This window comes from Oryzias latipes, chromosome 6 (genome assembly GCF_002234675.1).
Source record: "Oryzias latipes chromosome 6, ASM223467v1".
Lineage (NCBI taxonomy): Eukaryota > Metazoa > Chordata > Actinopteri > Beloniformes > Adrianichthyidae > Oryzias > Oryzias latipes.
Genome location: NC_019864.2, coordinates 2456255 through 2482543, shown reverse-complemented (window position 1 = coordinate 2482543; position 26289 = coordinate 2456255). Strand labels below are relative to the sequence as shown.

At 40.8% G+C, this 26289-nt stretch overlaps 1 protein-coding gene across 1 annotated transcript in view; it reads left to right on the top strand.

Annotated features, from left to right (window-relative positions):
• The window catches only part of kitlg (KIT ligand), a 43587-nt gene extending 30167 nt beyond the window's left edge, over positions 1-13420 (top strand). The window contains exons 6-10 of the mRNA XM_011472884.3: positions 1495-1545; positions 2681-2769; positions 2995-3098; positions 9757-9815; positions 9925-13420. Of these exons, the coding sequence (XP_011471186.1) occupies positions 1495-1545; positions 2681-2769; positions 2995-3098; positions 9757-9781 (269 nt within the window). The 3' untranslated portion in view covers positions 9782-9815; positions 9925-13420. The remainder of the gene's footprint in view (positions 1-1494; positions 1546-2680; positions 2770-2994; positions 3099-9756; positions 9816-9924) is intronic.
• The last annotated feature ends 12869 nt before the right edge of the window (positions 13421-26289 follow it).

Here is a 26289-nt window from a genome sequence, read left to right as displayed (position 1 = left end):
CAATAAATCAGAAGCAGCTGTGACTTCTGCCTCTTATGGAGAAAATCTCAAGTTATAAATTGTTTGGACTGACATCTCAAGCGTTATTCTTTTTGGAAAAATGGTTGTAACATCTCCACAGCCCAATGTCATCCCATCTGTTGTGTTATACTTTAAGCCAAAGAACACCACGATAAAATGATGAGACTGGCCAGAGATCTAACAATCTGTCCAGCTGTCTCAAAACCAAACTGATCATTACTGAATGCTTAAATGCCATGGTGAATTCTGATTCATTTCCGTCTGCTGTATAAGAAGAGTCAAGAAATTTAAACCGGCAAGCTTCTGAGTTTCCACATAGATATTTCTTGAATCGGTGGGGTGCTGGAATGCATTATGTGGCGGATAAGGTTGTGGTATTTTCCCAATTATCTGCAGCTTCAAAGGTGGGGGCGTTAGCGGCTGTTATTGGGTAAAGACACATTCTCTTTTCCTGCTCAGATTAGTTTGTATTCAATCCTGCTCATGATTGTGTCAGGAGAAAGATAATACAGTGAAAGAGACGTCCAAATTGAAATTGATTGTGTGATTTGTTTTGTTTTTTCTAAATTTGCCCAAAATTCTACTTTCTCTTGCTTTATTCCCGTTTGCTAAGATACAAATACTCCCCAGAAATGATAAACAAAAGTGTGCTTACAGTACCAATCACTTTTTCTTCCCAATCCTGTCGCATTCCTTCACAGTGCTATTGATCTTTTTAATGCATACATGGTCTTATCCCCTTGATGCTTACATTTATTTCCAACTTTATATATTCAAAAAATTGTTAATGTTTCTGCTTTCAAGTAAATGCAAAATTAAGATAACTTTGACGTGGTTTGGTGCATATTTGCATCAATAGACGTCAATAGATGTGGGGTTAAGACATAGGCTCACTGGTTCAGATTTATACTACTCACGTTTTCTGAAACCGCTTTACACACTTTAATCTAAAACTATGGAGCTCGCCTCACTCTGTGTACTATTGTGTAGCAGCTCTATGTAGGCCAGATCTCCTGTGACCGTTGGGAAAAGCTTTTAATGTGGAATCTTTGTTTCTTAACAAGAACATTGCAAGATAAAAACGGTTTCAGTGTGTAGACAGCCCATTCAGAACAGCTGAGTCACAGGACTGAGGGAAGATGTCCCAAGGTAGCTGAAGTGAAAAGGTAGAAAAGGAATGAAGCCCCATTGTGTAGATGTTGATTGCATTGCAATCTTCTAATCTTCCCAAGCGGCCTTCTTTTTGTTTGCAGGAATAGTTGGATCAAGTCCTTTGTGCATTTGTGCATTTGTGTATGCATGTCTGTTTGAGGGAGGTAGAAAAGGTGGCATTGAAGTGACTTTTTAGCACCTGACAATGAAATGTTTTCATCATCAGACAGTGATGTTCCCACTTTTTCTGCACTTTTTTCTTCTTTTGGAAAGCGGTTCCTCCTAACACTGGACTTTCTGTTGTGTCTGTTCTTTCCCCAGAGACATTCTCTACCTACAGTATATGCACAGGATGTTCTCCCCGGACAGCAAGTTAGTATGCGCCTTTGAATATGTCTGGTAAACGTTTTAAAGCAAGTTGCAAAAGCAGACAAAAAAGTTCCTCAGCACTTGTATTTTTACACATATGATTGGCTCCTTAAGGAACATGTTTGATTTTATTGAAATTTGTTAGGCGATATGTGAAACCCACAAAGTAGTCAACATTATTCTTTACAATTCTTACAGATTGTTTAAGGCTGTAAAGCTACCTCACTACACGCTTTATAAACTTTTCTCAGGGGGACATTAGGTTTCCACAGCCCTCAAAGTTCATAGAAAAATAAGTCCAGTATTATAGAAACATTTGATCACAATCAAATATTTATGCAGATTTAGGAAACTAAATGCATTCTGTACAGGAGGAGACGTAGCATTAAGAGTGATTGACAATGTCAATAGCCAATCAGGGTGCAGAACACAATTTCCTGTCTTAAAAAAATCCAATATTGCCATAAAATATCTGCAAACCAGTGAATAGCAATAGGTGAATCGCGATATATTGAGGTGACACTGTCTTGTCTTTCTTAATTTTATTTTGGTTTGTTTATGTCTGTCCAAAGATCAATATATTTTAAATATTCCTTTTCATTCTAGTGTCTACAGTTTTATAGTTAAAAACAGATGCTTTTTATTTAATTAATTTATTTACATACACATTCTAGCAACAGTTATTTGTACACGAAATATGGATAATGTTATTTAGATTATAGAGGAAACATGGTGGAATAGCAATATCCATGAAAAATAGCTCTAAGAACACAGCAAATAAATACTGTATTTTCTTTTTATTTATCTTTTTTATTTTTTGCTAAATTGTTTATATAGGCAAAAACGTTAGGATTTTATACACATTTAATGTTCTCCAAATGAAAGTAAATTGTGACTTTTATTGGATGTTGAAGCTTTTTTCTATCCTAAATTAGCTGCCATTGGGGCCTTTAACTCTGCTAAATTCTGTAGAAACCAGAAATACTGAGGAGTCACAAACTGGTGTGAGCACTTCCTTAAGCAGATGAAAAGGCTGAGATAAACTGCAAAAAGAACATGTTGATGATAATCTTTTAGATTATGTATGTGATCACAATTTGCAGTAAATGTACAATCTCTGTTTTTGTCTCCTGTTTAGCGTACTATGGTACTCCTGAGAAGTTGCTACAAAGCCTTCCCATACTCTTTATTCCCCTTCTTGCCCTTGTTTTCCTGCTGGTGTGGAAGGTGAGTCAGTCTGCAACCCCTGACACAGTCTGACATAACTTCATGTCCGGATGGAAGGATAATCTGCACCTTTATGGTTTTGTCGGCAGATAGGGCTTTCTTCTTTTGAATTTATGATAGCGGGGGGTAACTTTGAACTCTGCACAGATTGTGTGTGATATTGCTGGAGCTGAGATGTGTTGACATGAGCTTTGAAACTGAAAGCCCTTTTCTAACCTAACACAGCTCCAATCAAAAAGGAACGAGGAGATTTCTCAACAGTACCCTTTAGATGGACTCTTCACTAGAACAGAAGGGACACAACCTCCTCAAGATGAAGCATCTGAAACGTAAGTCCTTTTAAAAAATTGTTCTTCTTTTCTTTTTTTTTCATTGCACAGCCTGCTTTGCAAATAAGTAAAGAGTGTTCATACAATAATTATATTAGGCTTAATAATTTAATGAAAAAAATACAAAAGCTATAGTATCTTTCTGCTTTTTAAGACATTGATGTTTTCTATGACTTTTTTTGTTGTGACATGAAAGAATGTTTGTCAAATTACTCTCCTCTAAAAATTGTTGGCCCTTTACTATTAGCTGGACTTTTCATAAGACTCAAATCAACAGAGAAAAGAAAGGGGGAAAAAGATAAAAAGAAAGATTTAACTATTAGTAGTTGATAAAAAGCAGGTGTGCTTTGGTATGACAGGCATGCAGTGTAAAAACGGTGGTAGTGTGGATTTTCGGAGAAGTTGGGATTTAGTAGATTGTAGAAGCTATTCGGTTACATTTGTACCATAAAAGGGCCCACAAATCTGGATCTCCAAGCCCCAGCTGCTTCAGTTCTGACAAATTTTTATGAGTTCCTCCACTTCCTCACTGGAGGTGTGATTTTAAATCACTGTTGTATCCCTTTAAAAAGGGCCCCGGGAAAATGTTGCTTCATGGCCAATTACAAACTCGCAAGGGTGTAGGCTGGAGGAAAATATACGGTAGTTAAACTACATAAAACATAACTATGAAAACACAGGTTACTATGGCTTCAGCTGTTCAAAACATGAGACTTTGTTTTTTAGTAGTCCTTTGATCCCTGGCAAAAAACAACTGTATTCCTAATGTGAACCTTTGACAAGGGATATGTATCTATATGGTAAACATTTCAGGGGGAAAACAAATGGTCAAAATGCAGTTGTCCCTCAACCTCTGACAAACCCTGTATCGTCACACCAGCTTTTTCTGACTCTTGTCGCGCATTTTGTCAAAGCTTTTTATGTGACAATGTAAGATGTGAAAAAATGAGACGTTTTTTTTAAACATGTTCTTCTTCCCAGTTCCTGCTCTTACTTGAATTTAACCCTTTAACACCAGAGCGTTAGCTCCAGAGATGTTTTTTATCTGAATTACTTAAACTTTTCAACCATTTACACAATTAACGCTATTCCAACGGATTCTGATGCAGAGAAAAGCAACTTTGCGCCGTTATGCAACACTTTATGTTAGCAATGAGTTGCATAACAGCGACGTTGATCGTGTAAACAGTGGAAGGGTAACGGTATGTCAAAGAGTGTGTTAGATGTCGTCTGCAACATTTCTGGTGTTGAAAGGTTAAAAACCACAAGGTGTGATGATGTGTAAAGTGGAGAATGTGTGTAGGCAACAGTATGATGACACGGCACAGTTGTGTCTATAGATAATGCTAACAAACAGCCAGTAAATACTTATCGACATGAGCTGTGTGGTCTTTCAATACATGAGGAATTATTACAATCCTGGTATCAATATAATTTTTTATTATTTAGACTTACATCATGAATACAATTTCAAGACAAAAAACAAAGGTTGAAAATGTTAAATTAGTTGATTGTTTAACTACAAAATTGAATACATAAATTGATTTTCCTGGCCCATAAACCAATATACCCTCTACTCGACCTCCTCCGCGTGCCTCTAGAGGTGCTGTCTCCCTGAGATAGGATGAAAAGGGCCCCCAGTGTCCCAGGACTTACAGTAATGGTGAAGTAAACATTAAATTGGGGCCCCGTGATGTACAGCTTTCTTCTGATGCTATACCTGCAGTTACACCACGTAAAATGCTAAGCAAGAGGGCAGTTAGATTGCCCAATCAAAGAAATCTAGCTCACATCCTCTGCAAGAAGGCCATGACCAGTCCCACTGAAACTAGTCTCAAATTTGCTGCCCGTAACCCTTGTGCTATCCTAGGCAATTTACCATTGGGAGTTGGGTCATCTAGACCCACTAGACAGTGCTCTGAACCTTTTTTCTTCAATGATTTGTGATCTTCACTGGTGTCCATGGATTACATGAAATCTTTCCACCTTTATCCACCTTTGTTATGGTAGGGAGAACACGTCAATGTAAGGGTGGGTCATCTAAGATAACACAAGGGTTAATATCAGATCTTTATGTAACAAATCATTTTTAATCAATAATTTTATCTCTTCTTATAATCTTGATTCTATGTTGTTAACTGAAACATGGCTTGACAAAAACACAGGAAACATCGCTCTAGTCGAATCATCTCCCCCAACTACAAATATGAATCTGAAATACGAGAAAGTAAAAAGGGTGGAGGTGTTTCTGCACTGTTAAGAGATAATATTGTACCCCACAGATTATCATTGGGTGCGTTTTCATCATTTGAGGATGTTTCCCATAAAATAGTGTTAAAACAAACTTATTCCTTAGTCTGCATAGTTATGTACAAGCCTCCTCAGCACAGCCAAAGTTTCATTGATGATTTCACTGAAATGCTCTCAGTTGTGTGCACAGTCTTCGAGGGTTTAATCATTACAAGTGACTTTAATGTTCATGTTGATAATGTCAATGACAGAAATGTAAAAGAGCTCAACGCTGTTCTTGAAACCTTTTTTCATATTCAACATGTGAGTGACCCCACCCATAGCAGAGGACACACTCTGGACCTGCTCATCACAAGGGAGTTATCATTTCCAATGTCAGTGAGGTTGATGTCTCCCTGTCTGATCATTTCTGTGTGTTCATTGACCTGTCCGTTGCTCCTAGACCACCACCTGGTCCTGCAGTTGTCCGAAGGAGACATAAATGACAACACTAGGGCACAGTTTGCAGAAATGATAAACTTTGAAAACGCCTCTGGTGCTAATGTTAATGAATTAGTGAACTCTGTTACTATTTTAAATGTCCTGGATGCCATTGCCCCTATGAAGATGAAAATCAGAAAAAGTAGACAGAAAGCTCCCTGGATGAACGATGATTTGGTCAAGGCACAGAAAAGGTGTGTCGCAGAGCTGAGCGGAAGTGGCGCAAATCAAAACTCCAGATTCATCATGAAATGTATGAGGGGGGGGTTGTACACCTAGAACCAAATCTTAAGCAGAACAAGGGTAAGGTACTTTTCGGAAATCATTGCAAGTTGCAGCAGCAACTCTCATGTCTTGTTTGCAACAGTAAACAAATTAACAAACCCTCCAGCTCAGCTGCCATTGGAACTGGTTTGCACATCTAAATGTAATGAGTTTGCTGTATTTTTCAATGACAAGGTTCAGGGCATTAAAAAAAGCCATAAACTCCACAACACAAATAACTAATAAATAATTCATTTGATGTTTTCCAGTGTGGCTTTAGACCCCATCATAGCACAGAAACTGCTCTTATAAAGGTAACTAACGCTGGCAAAGTCTCTGTCTTAATCCTGTTAGACCTGAGCGCTGGTTTTGACACTGTTGATCATAGGATCCTTTTACACAGATGCCAAGACTGGGTTGGAATTTCTGGCTCTGCTCTTAGTTGGTTCAAGTCCTATCTAGAATACAGGAAATATTTTGTTGAAATTGGGGGTTGTGTAACAGACTATATGGCCTTGAACTGTGGTGTGCCTCAGGGATCAATCCTGGGACCCCTTTTGTTCAACCTCTACATGCTGCCACTAGGTCAGTTAATTCGCAGTAATAACATATCTTGTCACAACTATGCAGATGCTACTCATATCTATGTGTCACTGACAGCAGGTGAATAGCAGTTGTTGCATTCAACAGATCAGTGCTTGGATGCAAAACAACTTTCTACAACTAAATTCAGACAAGACTGAAGTCATCGTCTTTGGCCCACAGAAACAAAGAGAAAGTGTCAGCAGTTACCTTCACTCTCTGTCTCTAAAAGCTTCAAATCAAGCCAGAAACCTGGGGGTAATCATGGACTCTGACCTGAACTTTAACAGCCATATCAAGTCAGTAACATCAGCAGCATTTTACCATCTAAAAAACATTCCCAAAATCAAAAACATAGTGTCAAAGCCAGACTTGGAGATACTTATTCATGCATTTGTCTCCAGTAGGTTGGACTATTGAAACGGCCTGCTAACCGGCCTCCCCAACCGAGCTGTTAAACAGCTTCAGTACATCCAGAATGCTGTAGTCCTGACTACAACCAGGAAGTACCATTACATCAGTCTTGTGCTCAGGTCTCTGCACTGGCTTCCTGTAGCTCAAAGAATAGACTTTAACCCTTGTGCTATCTTAGATGACCCCACCCTTACATTGACGTGTTCTCCCTACCATGACAAAGGTGGATAAAGGTGGAAAGATTTCATGTAATCCATGGACACCAGTGAAGATCACAAATCATTGAAGAAAAAAGGTTCAGAGCACTGTCTAGTGGGTCTAGATGACCCATCTCCCAATGTTAAAGTGCCTAGGATAGCACAAGGGTTACAGCAGCTCTGCCTGTTTCCAAGTCTCTCCTCCATGGCCGCGCACCAAAGTACATCTCTGACATGTTAGCGCCATATGAACCATCTCGGACTCTGAGGACCTCAGGGACCGGCCTCCTGCGGGTGCCCAGAGTCAGGACTAAACAAGGTTGTATCAGCGTTTCAGTCTTATGGAGCTAAAAGCTGGAACAGTCTCCCTGAGGTTGTGAGAAAGGCCTCTACTGCTGTGCTAAGGTTCAAATCAAGACTTAAAACATTCCTGTTCAGAAGGGTCCTTTTTGACACCTCTTTTCTTTTTTTTTCCTTCTTTTAAAGTAAATTTTATTATGATTATGTTTGTTTTTAATCTTTGCACTGTTATGTATTGTGATTTTAATGCATTTTCCTGTTTTGTGAAGCACTTTCAATTACTTCCTGTACGAATTGTGCAATACAAATAAACTTTCCTTGCCTTGACTTGTAGAAGAAACAATACTTCAGATAGATTTGGAGCCATACAGTAGCCTATGTATCAGGATTTGTTATCAAATCAAATCAATCTTTACTTTTATTTCACATTTCTTATAGAAAAAAGTGCTTTACACCAGAACAAACACATAAAACGAGCACAACAATATAAAATTAAAAATAATGCCCCCATCCCCACACAGAACCCCTAATCCCATTTAGCCTCCCACCCACTTAAATTATGGATATAAACATTTAGAAAGAGGCTAAGCACGGAAACAGTTTGTTGTTGTCAATTTTAATATTTGGAACCTCCATCTCTGTAGATAGCTGCATAGACAGCCAGATGCAGCATCACAGACCCTCTGGGTCGGCTGAACAGCAGCCGACCCAGAGGGAGAGGATCCAACTGAGGAAGCTCTGGAAGAAAAAATGAAAATAAAAGTGGAAAAAAAAAATTAATTAATAAAAGAAAGAAATAATTAACCATGCTGGCCCCCACGTCGTAGGCTCGTAACGTTCGACATATTCTGCTGATTTCTCTTTCAGCGGAAGGAGTGTGGACTTCTAACTAGCTTACTCCTGATTGACCACAGTATTTGTACTGCTGACTGACATCCTCTGGCTCCAACAGGGCGGAGGCCACATTATGAAAAAATGGCTACTGAATTGACTTCATGTCCTTGAAGCTGGAATTAAGCTTTTTTTATGGGTGACGTCACAATCACTCAGTCCAGGTCTCTTATACAGTCAATAAGTACAACATGATGCGCATAGCTAAGTTAACACATGAGTGCATTTATGTTCACCGTGCTTTAAGCCTAAAACTCCCAACATTCAGAGAGAAATGTGTTAATAAATATACAGAAATTAAAGGACCTCAAAAAACAGAATCTCAGTCCAAAGAGACAAGGACCATGGACTCATGTTCTGTCATTGGCCACTGTACAACAGATGGGATGAGTATTCATATCCATGCTGCTCATTAATGTGTATTGTGATATCAATGGGACAAAATTGTTGGGAAAGGAGGTAAAATAGCAGACTTTATTCTGTCTGAACAACAAGACTTTGGCTGCATTTACTCACTGTGTCAGTGTGTAGGCAATATATATACCTGTTAGGTGTCACAGACTTTTCAGTGCAATGTAACTTTAGTGGAATTTTGTGATTTTCAAAACTCAGCACAGCTATTTGATGCGCTCGCACTGTGTGCTACTGCTTAAGAACCAAACTCTCCCAGTGGAAAAAGAAAACAACGTTGTCTTGATCTCATGCTGTAGATTTTGCCATAATTCTGCCGTGAACAGAGTCATGAGGAGGCCTTGCTGAGATGTGATAACAGAAGCCAGCAGACTCAGTGGAATGTGCATGGATGCACCACCAAAGTGGATAAATGAGTGTGAAGATAATAGCAAATGTCAGTGAAAAATAAACCTTTTCTCTAAATTAAAATGATCAGATTTTAGATAAAAGTGTTTTAACAAAAAATGTTAAAAAAGAAAGGTAATACAGACAAAATGTATTATGTGAAAAACTGTGTTTCTATCTGACAAGGATCAATGCATTTGAACATAACTCACTGCATGTACAACTAGCCACTAATGAAGTCCTGCTGCAGAAGAGCGTTCCAGAAAAATCTCAGATGCCAAGATGGTTCCAAACAAGTATTTAAAACTGAGACATCAACTGACTTCCTGAAGGTGTAATAGGCGGAACCTGAAATGATCTTGTGTAGCTGCTCAGCTGCATCTACTGCTTGACTCCTGTCATGTGGATGGCATTTCTCTTGGTGAAGAATGCTTTTTGTGTGGAGGATCGTGTCTAATGCTTTTCTCTGTGCTCCATTACAGACTGAACATCACTGAAACAGTGTAAAGTTCTGATTGTTGATGTAATCCAGCGTTAAATGGTGAGATTTTTCACATCTCATATGTCAAATATGAATGAAAAACAGATTTAACAACAGATTTCTTGCATTAGCATTCATGTTTCAAACGTTTCACACTCCTCTCCTGCAGGACTCTGCTCTTTTCCCTGTGTTGGTGTCCAAAGGTGGAAGAACAAACAGGAAAGTAAATACTCTAATGAGATCACTGAAGTGGAAGTCCTTTTTTTGACCTCTTTTCTGATCCTGAGTGGCAATTTGCCACAAACAGAAAGCATCTGGTTAAATCACGGCTGACACTGTTTGGATGATTGCCTTTTACTATAAGACTGCATTTAGCCTGTTATTTGGAAAATCATAAAAAGACTCTTTACACCCTTCCGGCCCCTCGACCGCAAGCCCTGGATTCTCCGGCTCCCATTTTATCATTCACCAGAACCTGCAGCAGCCTCTTCAACTGCTTTCTTTTTGTTTTGAAGCATGTTTCTTCAGACTGCCCATGATTGTGGCCATCACGAAGAAAAAAGAGGAGAGACTGACTCTGGTGATGCTTTATTTGAACTGAGGCATGAATTACTACCTCTGATGACCCACAAGTTAACCACATCCTCAACAGCTCCCTAGCTCTCCTTCAAGTCCGGGGTTACCCAAACAATAATAATGTTAAGTGTGGTAGTTCCAAAGTGTAGTCCTGTTGTCTGGTTTTAGGTTTGTACCCATTTGGGTGAACAATGTATTTATTTATTGATGGTGACTTTTAGCTTCTGCTTTTCTTTCAGTTGAAGTGTTTCAAACAGTCATTTAAGAGCACCTTTACTAATGGGCCGGATTTAAAAAAAACTGTCTGTACTAACTCTTGTAACCCTCACTTTCCTCCTGAAAAAATTCTATTTCGGCGATTGATGTTGTTTATATGACCTGGGCAACTTTGAAAATGTAAATGAGTTACACAAACAAAAAAACATGTGTGAAAGAAGAACCCATGTCTCGAGTTTGTAATGTTAAAAACCTTTAAATGCAATTCTTTAATGAACATCAAGTAGGGTTTTAGTGGTTCCTCCTAGAACAATGTGAATTCCTCAGAGTTTCAGGCTCAGAGAAAAGAACGCAGTCTCCCCTTCATGCCTGCACCGGCTCTGCTTTTCATACCATGGTGTACTTCAGGAAGCATTCAGTAACAGTACTCTCTTTGCTCCAAAATAGGCCCAAATCGAAAACTTAGACAAATAATTGGATAGATACCTAAATTATTTGAATGGTATATTGAGTGTTCATTTCTGGACCAGTCATGAGTCGAACAAGATCATGTTCAATCTGTTCTGTCTGGCCTCACCTTGTCCAGTGATTCTGCTTTCCTTGCATAACAAGTCAGTCTCAGAGTGCATTTGAGGTATTGAAAAGAAAAAATAAATGCTATTTTTAATGTTTTTAAATTACTTAGAAAATGCACTTTACTGTGTTCCATTCCCTCCAAAACTCCCAAAGGCAGAAAGAAATATAAATGAAGCATATTTTTGCCTTGACGTTTTGACAAACAAACACATTTCCGTCCTACTTCCATTTGGCGCAACTTTAAAGTTGCAAACTTTAAAGTCTAATAGGCTAAAATTGTGGAAAATGAGGTATTGCGATTCAAAATTTAATCCACAACAGTGCTTTATAGAACTCATTCCTATAGAGGTTTTGAGAGGAGTGGCACATCTATACATTTCAGAGATATGAGACTGCAGAAGCTAGATGTGCATCCTGCAACAGTTCCAGCCCATCTGTTGAGGAAATACAGGCAAAGTGCTCCCTTGTGAGTAAAAAACAGTTTTTATGTTGAATCTACATGGAAGTATGCTAAGTTCAATGGCTTTTTCTTTAAATGCTTTTGTAAAAGCTAGTGCTCACACTTCAATACTGTTAAGCCAGTACCATCCGTTTTGATCATGTTTTATCTTTCTATAACTCCTCTGCATAAACCTGAAAATCATGTTTTCCAAGCAACGAATAGAAAGCAGCTGAGTCAAATATACATGTCTGTGGTTTTCTTTTTCTTTTTTTTGAATACGGTGGGTGACTGGCAAAAATCCTCGACCAGGAAGGAACCTAGTAGGTCAGTGACAGATGCTAGAATTTCAAATCAGTGTGAAAATTACAAATAAAACTCAGTGAAAAGGTAGGAGTGTGAACAGGACACGCTGGCTGTGACCTTTCCCATCAGTCAAATAACTGAAATTAATAGAAGTGACAGGAGAAAAAAAGCTGTTTCTGTATCTTGTTTGAGTATTTCTATCATGTCTGTGGTCTTACTTTGTACCGCTTTTGCTTTTGTGCCTTGTTTGACTAGTGTGAGTGACTCATGTGTAAATGTGTAAAAGCCTGTATGTATTTTTTTGTGGTAGCAGAAAGTTTAAACCAACCCACCTATTCCCCAGTCTCCCATGGCTGTTAAACAAGAATTTAGTCACAACCTTTATTGAGTTATGATATGGTACAACATTCCCTTCTTATGGAAAGCGTGATAATTGACAAATATATCAGCTGGATAAATGTATGTGCTTGTTACATTTCTCTTCATATTTGTACATTTTAGAAGCCACTTCAGCAAACTGCTGCTTACCCATGTATTTGGAGCTATATATGTTGAGGGAGTTTTCTTATAAAAGGCAAGAGTATACTGTGCAACAGGGAGCCAACTTAAAAAGAATAGATAAAAAACAAAAGAAATGAGCGTATACCACATTGGTGTCCATATAAATGAACAGTACCTTTCAGCATTAATAGCTGGAGGTTATTCTTGTTTGTTTTTTTAAGATAAAGTTTATTGTGTTGAAGAAGATCATGTGAGTTCCAAATTGTTGAGAACAACCAATGGCAACACACTATCTGTGCCATATTCTTTATGGCAGTTTAGAGCTGAGTATGTGTTAGAGAAGTGCACATCTGCATCGTTAGTCCTTCAAGAAGAACATCAGTGGAATGGTGAAGTGCTATGATGTAGAAATCTTTAGACAGTTTTATCTATTTGACGATGCATTCTGATCTATATCAGTGTACCTCCTATGACGGTTTAGACCTGACTTTCTCTTGCACCACCCTTAAGTGGGACCATCTCAAGCAGTATCCAGTATTCTGACAGAGACACAATCTGGTCTATCCACAAACTAACCATGAGACATACCATTATATTTGAAAGTTGCTTTTTATACATAGTCTTTGAATATAATGAGCTATAACAGTTCTAAGCTGTGAAGAAACATAAATAAATAACATGGTTTCCCATTTTCCTGACTTTGTGAGAGCCAGAAAAAGTTGGTGTGTCTGATGCTTCGGCATGAGAAACCATGCATTGGTCGAAAGAATGACTGCCCCGAAATGCTGTTCCTTTGTAGGTCTATGTGAGGTCTGGGAGGGAGCAGAGTTGCATCCGTAACAGTGCTTTAGGGCACGAGTGTCCCATCCTGTCCCACTAAAGTGGGCGATTCAAATGGCTCTAGGCAGGAAATAAGTCTGGGTGCCAAAAGTAAATATAATAGATACCCAGTTGATACTCTGGGTGAAATCTCTACTGTATTCTGTATTTTTGTATAAATGTAAACAAACATATATGAAATATTGAATAAAGTACATGTATCCAAATGTCATCTGACTTCTCATTTAGTTGCATAGATAATCACTAGTAGTTCAAGCAGTAGTACTTTGTATTTTAAACTTTTCCACACTGTTATACAGTCAATAAAAAGCCTGATTATGCTATTCTTCCATTTTCTTCCATTCATTGTGTCGCTTGGGCAGAGGTCTAGGCAAAGTTTCTTAGACTTCCCTTTCCCAGTCCACTTCTTCCAGCTCCTTTGCATGTGTCCCCAGACCACCTGAGAGACGTAGTCTCTCCAGTGTGTCCAGGGTCTTTCCAGGGAGGCATCCTTCCCAGATGCCCAAGCCACCTCAACGTGCTCAGACAATATGGAGGAGCAGCTGTATTACTACTACCTCTTTCCGGGTGACCAAGCTCCTCCCCTTATATCTAATGGAGCACCCAGCCACCCTACAGAGGAAGCTCATTTTGGCAACTTGTCTCAAGATACTTCAACTCCTCCACCTGAGGGATAAGCACTCCACCCACCCAGGGAGGACAAATTCCCTTTTTCCAGCCAAATACCATGGCTTCAGACTCAGCGGGGCTGACCCTTATCCCAGCCGCTTCACACTCGGACACAAACCGCCCCAATGCATGGCAAAGGGCTGGGTTCGATTAAGTCAACAAGGACACCATGACTGACGCGGTCAAACGGCTTCTCCAAATCCACAAAGTACATATGGACTGGATGAGAAAATTTCCACAAACCCTCCAATGCCTGAAGGAGGTGTGGAGCTGGTTCACTGTCTCTCAGCCAAGACAGAAAACCGTTCTGTTGTTCCTGGATCTGAAGCTTAACTATCGACCAACCTAACTCTCCAGATTAATCTATCTGATTAAATGACAAAAAAGTTTACTTTTTCAAAATGTGGCAGTTATTTGGCATTCAGAGTTCTATTTGCAGTTCCATCACAGTTGCTATAATGTCTCTTAGATTAGAATGAATTAGCATGAAGTTTCCCAATGCTTTTATGAAGCATTTTGTTAATTAATGGCAGGCAAATATTTATTTAGGTAATGATACAAAAAAATAAAAAATTGAAAATCCTTATCCTGGGATTTTCAAGCAAAAAAACAGTTTCCTTTTAAAGAGCTTGGGGAGGAACATTTTCTTCAGTAAACAGTGCAGTGTGGTTTGTTTAATTCCATTAGCTCTTTCTACAAGAGAATTTAAGAGGGTAATTTCTGGAAGCTACATTTCTTGTAGTTTACAGAGACTTGGCTTTGCAAATTTTGTTTAATGCTGCTGGCAACCAATCATGAGGCCTTGGCTTAGAGAAAAACAAATGAACTCAAAAGTTGTTTATCTCCACAAGGTCTGTTTCAGGTAGCGCTTCTGAAAATGAAAAAAAGCTGGCAAATGTAATTGCAACCCATAATTTGTGTATTGACAGGTGTAAAGGACCATACTTGCTCTCTTAACTTTAAGTCGGTGATGGTACTAAAGAGCCACTGCTTGTTTCTTTTCCGGTTGCAAAACTTTCTGCTTATAACTCAAATCAAGTAATTTCCAAGTATGAATTCTCTGAACTCTCCCGACGGAGCTAATCAGTGTAGGGCAGGAACAAGTGGAAAACAACTAGCGCAGTGGCTCTTGACTGCCAGAGTTAGAGACACAACTCTACTTCATCCTTTTATTTGACTTGGAAACTACTTGAGTACCAAACCTCACCAACATGCCACAAAAAGACACATCAGCAGTTTACCCGTGACTAAGAAAAAGAAATGTGAACCAACATGTGATTCACTGGTTCAGAGATTTAGAAGCCAGATTCTTTGCTTCTTCTTTGTTACCATGATGCCTGGGATCTTACTAATCCATGGCCTTGCAATTTGGCAGGAGCTATAAACATGACAGTTCTGAGATCATAAATTAAAAACTTGATAATCAGTTTTGAATGAAACGAGCACTGTTATAATATACAGTAGTTTTTCCTATATAGTTTAGAAAACAGAAGCTTTTAAGACAGATGGCAGACAGACTACATGTTCATCGTGGTAAAGGACAAACCTATCTGTCTTGTATGTGGCGCAAACGTGTCTGTATCAAAAGAATATAACATACAACGACACTATGAAACGAGACACCATGACAAGTATAAGGATCTGAATGCAAATGAGAGACTAAAGAAGGTGGAAGAGATGAAAAAGGTCTGATGTCACGGCAAACTCTGTTCACCAAAGCAAAATCCCAAAGTGAGGCTGCAGTAAAGGCTAGTTTTATTGTGGCGCAGGAGATCGGCAAATCAGCCCGGCCCTTTAATGAGGGAGAGTTTGTAAAAATGTGCATGGTCAACATTTGTGAGGTCGTTTGCCTGGAAAAAAAACAGGCATTTATAAATGTAAGCCTGAGCAGAAATACTGTAGCCGAGCGTGCATGTGAACTTGCCACCAATCTACAAGAACAGCTGATGAGAAAGGGAGAAGATTTTGTTGCATACTCACTTGCTGTGGACGAGAGCAGTGACACCTCCGATACAGCCCAGCTGTCAATTTTTATTTTTGGAGTGGACTCTTTTAGGACCAAAATCCATGCATGGCACAACGACAGGAAAAGACATCTTTGAGGAGGTATCCAAATGTGTCGATGAAATTTTGATTTGATTTGATTTGAAATGGTTTATTTCAAGCAAATAGAAATAATACACAAAAACAATATAATCATCAGTTATACATTCATACAGTAACTAATCAAACTTAGGATAATTAGACATAATTAATAAATATTGCTTGAAAGGGAGTGGAAAGAAGCGAACTTATATAATCCCACCCCGTTATACTATAACCATTTTATTACATGATTTATCAATATCCGGTTCCTAGGTTTTATCAGACAGAATTAACAATCATAAGGTATCAATAAAGCACATGCCAAAGATGAATTACTTAAGTACTACGTCAAAAATAACTATTTTAGAAATCAACATGGCAAATGCAGCATCTGAAATATATGCAAATTATGTTACTTTTAAAAGTCATTCATATGCTTTAAAACATAATACTATATCAGTAAAATAGACACAACACTGATTCAGGAATTTTCATAGCAAAATTTCATCAAGTATCAAAAGTTAAAAACATGTGCAAAGTTATGCTACATTAGGAAAGATTTTTGAATCAATTTATCAATTTTAGGAGCTAGTGAAGTAATATCATCAAAAGTCAATCAATTTAACAATTTTCAATAAGTGATTAATCATTTGTTTTACTTTTTTAAATATTTTTTTGTATTTTTATTTTATTTTTATTTTTATTTTTTAATTTTTTTATAATAAAGTAATGCTGTAGGGGAAGAGTAAAAAGGGTCCATAACTGTCGATTGTCCAAGGTTGGTATTTCTTCTTTTACTGATAACAGCTGATCTCCTGGGTTCAAAACAGAGTTTATAGTTCTCTTCGATGTTATGTCTGCAGACATTAGATTCAGGTCCATATCCTTCTTCAGCTGAAATCAGCTGCGGTGAAAGTTGAGGTCAAGTTGTCTGCAGGTCAGAACTCTGCTGTTATTCAGGTTACGTCAGGCATACAGAGAAAGTGATGATTCCAGGTGTCATATTTCTTGAAATTATTTGGCTCTTTGATTTATTACTCCACGTTGTTTCAGACAACCGTAATCAAGCACTTCTCAAAGTCCTTCATGGTGTTCACGACCAGAACCTTGGCCCGGTCCTCTGGACCGAGTGGTTTGACGTAAATCCTGCAGCCTTTAACCCAAGTGTTCTCAATCTGCTTACGCTTCCTGAGAAGCCGTGCATGTTTTGAGATTTCAGCATTCCTTCTTGTCAGATGGTCGTTCAGATAAACAGCAGATCCTCTGAGATTTTTGCGTTGATTCATCAGAGCTAGCTTGTGTTTGTGATTCACAAACCTGATGAGGATCGCTGGTTTATCCGTCTCCTTTCTCCTGGGGAGCAGGTGGCAGGTCTCCATGGTATTGAGATCCAGGGAAATCCCTTTAGATGTGAGAAATGAATGTATTTGCTGTTCCAGAGACTCTCCACCGCTCTCCGTATTAGAACTGCTAGCTACGCTAGCGCTAGCATTAGCAGTGCTAGCTCCAGCTGCATTCAGCTTCGCTCGAGGCTTGATTGGTACTCCAGTGAGAATGACATTATTCATCCTTACTTGCTGTTCCACATCGTCCAGTCTTCTCTCCAGAATCTCGACCCGGTTTTCTCGCTGCTCGTTTTGAGCACGAAATCTTCGGAACTCTTCCATCATATCCCAGAGCGGTGTTAGCTTAGCCGACACTTGATCCATAAAACTTTTCAGCGTTTCTTGAATAATGTCAAGAGACTTTTTGAGATCTTCATATTCCTGGGGTTTCTTCGGGGGCATGGTCAGCTCTCTTTTTTGGAGAAAAATCAACTTTTAAGTAATTTGAAGATAGTTGTATTCGCAGAGAGGCACGCCACGCGTCCTGCTGTATAACCCCGGAACCGGGAAAAAAAATGAAGCTGCCTTGGGATAGGCTTGTGGGACTGACCACTGATGGAGCACCCGCAATGTGTGGTCAAGAGAATGGATTGGTCGGCAGGATGCGAGAGAAGATGCGGGAAAAGCAGGCAGGCGAGCTTACAGTTTACCACTGCATCATACACCAAGAGGCCTTGTGTGGCAAAGCCTTGAAAATGGATCACATCATGAGCACTGTAACGCAAGTAGTCAACTTCATAAAAGCAAAAGGTTTGAATCACCGTCAGTTCAAGTCTTTCCTAGAGGAGTTGGGTGCAGACCATAGTGACATGCCCTATCACACAGAAGTGAGGTGGCTGAGCCGAGAAAAAGTTGCGAAGAGATGTTTTGAGCTGCGTGAGGACATTTGTCTTTTCATGGAAAGCACAGGGAAAGCCCCAACAGAGCTCAGGGATGAAAAGTTTCAATGTGAGCTTGCATTTCTATGTGACATCATGAATCATCTCGCACGCTCAATCTGCAGCTTCAGGGGCGCGCGCACATCATCACAGACATGTACAACGCCGTGAGGGCTTTTAGAGCCAAGTTGCGCTTGTGGGAGAGTGAGATGCAGCAGGGAAACCTGGCTCATTTTTTGTGCTGCCAAGTCATGAAAGAGCAGACCGTTACTGCCGTGATGCCTTTTGCACAGTTTGCTGAAAAACTCATTCTACTTGGCGCTGACTTTTTCCCGACGATTTGCCGACTTTGAAGCCCAAAAATGTAGATTTGAACTTTTTAGAAACCCCTTTGCGTTTGATGTGAATAACGCACCAAGCAATCTCCAAATGGAGCTTATTGGGCTGCAGTGTAATGACACGCTCAAGTCAAAGTATGACTCTGTCGGTGCTGCGCAATTTCCACCTTACCTCCCTGACACGCTGCCCGAACTCCGTCCCCAAGCTGCGCAAATGCTCTCTATGTTCGGCAGCACGTATCTGTGCGAGCAACTGTTTTCGTTAATGAAAATGAACAAAACATCACATAGGAGTCGTCTCACAGATGAACACCTTCATTCAGTCCTGAGGATTTCCTCTGCGCAGAGCCTGACTCCAGAAATTGATGCACTTGCATGTAAAAAGCGATGCCAAGTATCTGGCTTGGACCCATGTGCATCCTCAGAGTAAATGGACAGACATGGACATGGACAAAAAACTGAACTGGATAAATATTATTTTATTTACTGAAGGCATGGTCTGTTCAAAGTTGAAAGAGATATTTTTTTTAGGTGTTGGCCTTGATGGCCTGTCAAAAAAAGATTTAGGTTACAATTAAAATGAATAAAGTTAAAGATATAGAGGCCTGATTTTTATCTCAGTTTTTGTTTTTATTATTTTCTTAAACCTGTTCTGGGTTCGGTATTTAAGCAAAAATTCAATTGTAATATATTAAAATGGTTAATACAATTGTTTACTGTATCTCAATTCAATTCAATTCAATTCAATTTTATTTGTATAGCCCAAAATCACAACAACAGTCGTCTCGATGGGCTTCGAAGTACAACATGAACTCAAAAGGATCACGAATACAAAGAGTTCAATAGGAAAATACTAAAATGAACTAACAAACTGACTAAGCTATACTGGCATCCCTGCCATCCCCCTCAAAGATAATAAAAACATAAATAAATGAATAAGAAATTGGTTTGGCCCTTGTCAATGTTCTTCTTTTTAATTTTGGCCCTCTGTGAATTTGAGTTTGACACCCCTGCCCTATGAGAACGTGACTGCACATAAAAAATTCAGGCTTCCAGCAATACTTGAGGAAGCAGCAGCCCATTTAAATTCATTTATAAAGATAACAAAAACACAAGGCATTAGACCCACCCAAACCAGTAGTTATTGAGCCAAAGCTGAAACAGAAAGGGAACCAGGTCGCAAATGTCCACCAACAAACAAGACACACACACTAGCTAAATAGGGGCCATACTGCAATTAAACCCAGCCCATCAAAGAGCAGCTCAAAATCGCAACTTAAATTTACTGCCTTCAAGGTGTCGTGATATTAAAGTGCCAAGTATTAAAAGTTTAACCCTTGTGCTATCTTAGATGACCCCCCCTTACATTGACGTGTTCTCCCTACCATGACAAAGGTGGATAAAGGTGGAAAGATTTCATGTAATCCATGGACACCAGTGAAGATCACAAATCATTGAAGAAAAAAGGTTCAGAGCACTGTCTAGTGGGTCTAGATGACCCAACTCCCAATGGTAAAGTGCCTAGGATAGCACAAGGGTTACAAGGGTCCCCAAATAGCAGTTAATAGCCGGACCACAAAAAATTAACGAGTAAATCAAACTTGCTATGTAAAAACAGTTGCAGGTTTAACAGGCACAGTAAACTTGTCATTTGAGAATGCCTTTTTTCCTGTGAATGCAGAGGCGTCAGGGAGTTCTAGTTTAGTCAATGAAATCTGTCAGACCTGGGGCTCCGCACACTGCCTCTAGGGTAAGATGGCGACAGAGAGGTCAAGAGGAAGTGCAATGTCACTGCGTGTGTTGAATACACTCCCTGGCCGCTTCCCCAGAACTACTTGCATTGCTACAGAAGACCTTCCACCACCAGCCCCATGTGTCCTACTGCCCTCCCCGCTACATAAAAATATATATTTTTCTCTAAAATGTCTTATCTGCTATAAATCATACAGTAACTTCGACTAAATGTATTGTGACAATCTGCAGGATTGACTAATTTTCATCAGACAGAATGACTTGTTCGGTTCACTAACGTTTTGCATTTTAAATCAGATCATCTGTTTTTTTTTGTGGACACCAAGGGAATTCATGTTACAACACATAAATTGATGTGTGACATTGCTCCCAAGAAACAACAGAAAGGCCGTGACACCTCAATTGCTGGTTGACCCCATACAGTATCTGCAGTAGCTTTTCCATCTGTGAGAACAAACAAACTACAGTAGAGCTTAGTAAGCACATTATTATGATTCGCTGAACATATTCCAGCTTGTCATGTCTATTTAAATATGGTTGCATCCACCCACCGCTGTTTTCTCTTTTTACTGGAAAGTTTATTATTTTTTGGCAAACTACAGGCAGTAGTTGGTTGGATGGACCTAACAGGTCTTTTAAGCTTTTCATGCCCAAACCAAACCAATGATGGTGACAAGATATGGCAGCCATGAAACTTTCTGAGGCTGAATGTCAAAGTAAACACGAACATCTGTAACCCTTGTTCTATGCTAGGCACTTTAATGTTGGGGGTTGGGTCATCTAGACCCACTAGACAGTGCTCTGAACCTTTTTTCTTCAATGATTTGTGATCTTCACTGGTGTCCATGGATTACATGAAATCTTTCCACCTTTATCCACCTTTGTCATGGTAGGGAGAACACCTCAATGTAAGGGTGGGGTCATCGAAGATAGCACAAGGGTTACGTTAATCAAACAAGATGACAACTTAATGATAACTAAAGACAATATTCAAATTTCTTTTTAAAACTATATTCTGTACGACTTAGTGACTGAGGATCATGTGGAGTTCCCTAACACCCTAAAGTGGTTTTTCTTCGTCCAAAAGCATGCCCTCCACGACTTTCTTCTGACACTGGTCCTCATGGCCTGTCATTGTCCACCTAGCTGCCAGCAGCTTCTGCTGTCCCATCCTTCACTTCAGACAACTCCCAGCTGCAAAAACTATTTAAAGCAAAGAAGGGCATTTAGCAACCAGACATTTTTTGTTTTGTCTTGTTTTGTTTTTGTGACTGTGCGCCAGCTGAACTTGGACCATAGTTTGCTGGCTCTCTGTATGAATGCACTTGATGGATCAGTCCCTCATGAACTCATGAATGCAAGCTGGATACATGTTCAAAAGGGGAATTGTTTTTTATTTTGAAAAATGTGTTTTTAGTTGTGCTTTGTCTCAGGCGAGGACAAATGTGATATAATGTTCTTCCATCAGCTCTGGTTCAGATAACAGTTCTGGAAAATAATTGAGAGCAAACAACTCGGTCAGAGAAACAGCGGTTCAAGTGGAGTCACATTGGAAGGGGATTTATTGGGAGATATTTCCAAAAATAACAATGCATGCAATTATATAGTGGTAACAACAATTAGGATTGTCAAATCCCAAAATCAAAAGCCTTTGGATATTACACAATGTAAAAAACCCAAAACGATCTGTTACGAGTTTTGCCATACTCTGTCTTTGTTCTGGAAACTTATCACTTTAACAACTCATCTTATTCAGTAATTACTGATGTCATTATTACAACTGTAAAGTTCTTAAACTGTATAAGTTTATATATATATATATATATATATATATATATATATATATATATATATATATATATATATATATATATATATATATATATACACACAGAACAACAGGTCAGAGAGGAGGTTATGCCACACTCCCACCCTGAGATTGGGTACACAGCCCCAACAACCACAATTACGCTGAGCGAGGCAGCAATTGACCTGAAAGACAAGATCATGTCTACAATGAACACTAGGCAACCCGACCTGAAAGTCTACTGGAAACTGTGAATGAAGCATTGAGGGCAATTCCTACCACAAACATTACAGAAACCAATGAACTGGTTTACACTTCAGCAGCAGTGATCCTTGAGATGCTTGGCTACAAGAGCAACCATGGAAGAAAACAGTACCCACCATGGAAGCAACGGTTAGAGGCCAAAATCAAGGCAACTCGGAAAGATGTGAGTAAGCTGACAGAGGCTCAAAGAGGTACAATGAGAACGCAAGTACCTAAGAGATACAGCCAGATGTCCATACCTGAAGCACTGGAAACTGCCAAACAAAAGTTCCTAGCCTTGAGCAGCCGCCTAAAGAGGTACACAAGAGACAATGAAGCCAGACGAATAAACAGTCTCTTCGCAACTCAACCTGCAAAAGTGTACACTCAGTGGCAGGGTCAAAACAGCCGAGCAGACCCACCGAGGCTAGAAACTGAACAGTACTGGAAAAGTATATGGGAGAAAGAGACAGCACATAACAGCAATGCCCAGTGGCTGGTCTCTCTGAGAAAAGAACATAGCAACCTCCCTGAACAGAATCCAGTAACCATCACAGTGGCAGACATCCAAGAAAGAGTCTCAGGCATGAAGAACTGGACAGCACCGGGCCCTGACATGATACATGCCTACTGGCTAAAGAAGCTTACCGCACTCCACGAGCGCCTGGCAGCACAAATGAACCAGCTGCTAAGGGATGGGACTCACCCCGAATGGCTAACGGAAGGGCGAACGATCCTGATCCAGAAGGATCCCTCAAAGGGTGCAGTCCCATCCAACTACCGGCCAATAACCTGTCTGTCCACAACATGGAAGCTCATGTCAGGCATCATTGCAACCAAAATAAATAGGCACATGGATCAATTCATGAGTAACACACAGAAGGGCATTGGTAGAGACTCCAGAGGAGCCAAACACCAACTCCTGGTCGACAGAACAGTCGCTCAAGACTGCAAGTCACGACACACCAACCTGTGCACAGCCTGGATTGATTACAAGAAGGCCTATGACTCAATGCCACACACATGGATCACTGAATGCTTGGAGCTGTACAACATCAACAGGACTCTAAGAGCCTTCATAGGAAACTCAATGAAGCTGTGGAAAACCACCCTTGAAGCCAATGGGAAGCCACTTGCACAAGTGTCCATCAAATGTGGGATATACCAAGGTGATGCTCTGTCCCCACTGCTGTTCTGCATAGGTCTCAACCCCCTCAGTCAAATAATCACCAAGACTGGCTATGGATACCGACTCAGAAATGGGGCCAACATCAGTCACCTCCTCTACATGGATGACATCAAGCTATATGCTAAGAGCGAGCGTGACATTGACTCCCTGATCCACACCACCAGGATCTACAGTACTGACATTGGGATGTCATTCGGGCTCGAGAAATGCAGCCGGATGGTGACAAAGAGAGGCAAGGTAGTCCACACAGGAGGGGTCTCACTCCCAGAAGGAACAATAGCAGACATCGAGGACAGTTACGAGTACCTTGGAATCCCGCAGGCAAATGGCAACCTGGAGCAGGCAACAAGGAAAGCTGCAACAGCTAAATACCTCCAACGAGTAAGGCAAGTCCTGAGAAGCCAGCTCAATGGCAAAAATAAGACCCGGGCAATAAACAGCTACGCACTGCCCGTTATCAGATACCCTGCAGGAATAATAAGATGGCCAAAGGAAGAGATACAGACCACGGATGTTAAAACACGAAAGCTCCTCACTATGCATGGAGGGTTCCATCCCAAATCCAGCACCCTGAGACTGTATGCTAGCCGCAAGGAAGGAGGCCGAGGACTAGTGAGCGTAGAAGCCAGGATGAAACATCCAAGATCCATGAATACATCAAGCTCAAGGCCCCAACTGACAGTGTGCTCAGTGAATGTCTCAGGCAATGGAGAACAGAGGATACAGTGCTGGAGGACAGATCCTCATGGGAGGACAAACCCCTGCATGGGATGTACCACCGGACCATAACTGAAGTGGCTGATATCAAGAAGTCCTACCAATGGCTAGAAAGGGCTGGCCTGCAGCACAGCACCGAAGCACTCATCCTGGCAGCCCAGGAACAAGCCCTGAGCACCAGAGCAATAGAGGGTCAGATCTACCACACCAGACAATACCCAAGGTGTAGGCTGTGCAAAGAAGCGCCTGAAACAATCCAGCACATAACTGCAGGGTGTAAGATGCTGGCAGGGAAAGCATACATGGAGCGCCACAATCAAGTGGCTGGAATAATATACAGGAACATGTGTGCAGAATATGAACTGGAAACCCCAAGGTCAAAATGGGAAACACCTCCGAAGGTTGTAGAGAATGAGAGGGCAAAGATCCTGTGGGACTTCCAGATCCAGACTGATAGGATGGTAATGGCGAACCAACCAGACATTGTAGTGGTGGATAAAGAACAGAGGAAAGCCGTTGTGGTGGATGTGGCAGTGCCAAGTGATGGGAATATCAGGAAGAAGGAACATGAGAAACTGGAGAAATACCAGGGACTCAGAGAAGAACTGGAGAAAGCCTGGAAAGTGAAGGTGACAGTAGTGCCTGTGGTAATTGGAGCACTCGGGGCAGTAACCTCCAAGCTGGAGGAGTGGCTACAACAGATACCTGGAAAGACCTCAGGCCTCTCCGTCCAGAAAAGCACAGTGCTAGGAACATCTAAGATACTGCGTAGGACCCTCAAGCTCCCAGGCCTCTGGTAGAGGACCCGAGCTTGGAGGAGAAACCACCCGCGGAGGGTGAGAGGGGCGTTTTTTTTTTTTTTTTTATACTATATCTCACATCTCACTCATCCTGGCAGCTCAGGAACAAGCCCTGAGCACCAGAGCAATGGAGGCTTGGATCTACCACACCTGACAAGACCCAAGTTGTAGGCTGTGTAAAGAGGTGCCTGAAACAATGGAACACCACAATCAAGTGGCTGGAATAATATACAGGAACATGTGTGCAGAATATGGACTGGAAACCCCAAGGTCAAAAATGGAAACACCTCAGAAGGTGGTAGAGAATGAGAGGGCAAAGATCCTGTGGGACTTCCAGATCCAGACTGATAGGATGGTAATGGCGAACCAACCAGACATTGTAGTGGTGGATAAAGAACAGAGGAAAGCCGTTGTGGTGGATGTGGCAGTGCCAAGTGATGGGAACATCAGGAAGAAGGAACATGAGAAACTGGAAAAATACCAGGGAGGACCGGCTTGCACTTCTACCTGGAACCGTGACACTGGCCCAGCCGCCCGGATTCTCTGCTGTTCCGCTGGTGCCCGCCACGAGAGGGAAACGCCGGCGTCTGCTAAAAGAGGCGGTGGCCCGACGCTCAGGTGAACTTTCCCGGGGCTCGCGTGCCGCATCCTGCGTTTCACCGGCTTCAGGGGATCCACTCTCCACAACAAAACCAGGTCTTTACGGTGGATTTCTGTCTGCCCGGAAACATCGCTATGCAGCTCCCATTTCTCCACCTGAGCCCGCTGGAGCGGAAGCCGCTGCTCATCACCCCGCCGCTGTCGCGGGGAGACCCGCTGGGATACCCGGACCTATGCAGCAGCCCGTGGTCATCATGGGAGACTCCGTTGTCCGGCATGTCCGGGTCAGAAGGTGCCACGCACACTCTCTCTCTGGAGCTGTCGTCAATGACATTAAAAACTTTGCACATCAACTCTCTGTGAAACACCCCTCTGTGGACACTTTCATCATACATGCAGACACCAACAACCTGAAACTGCAGCAAACGGAGACTCTGAAAATGGACTTCATCCATCTGCTTCATACCATCCAACAGTTAAACATAAACTGTATCATTTCTGGACCACTGCCTGCACCCCGTTATGGAGACATCATGTTCTCACGCATCCGTCAGCTTCACATTTGGTTAAAAACATACTGTCCTTCCATGAGCATTCCATACGTTGATAATTTCACA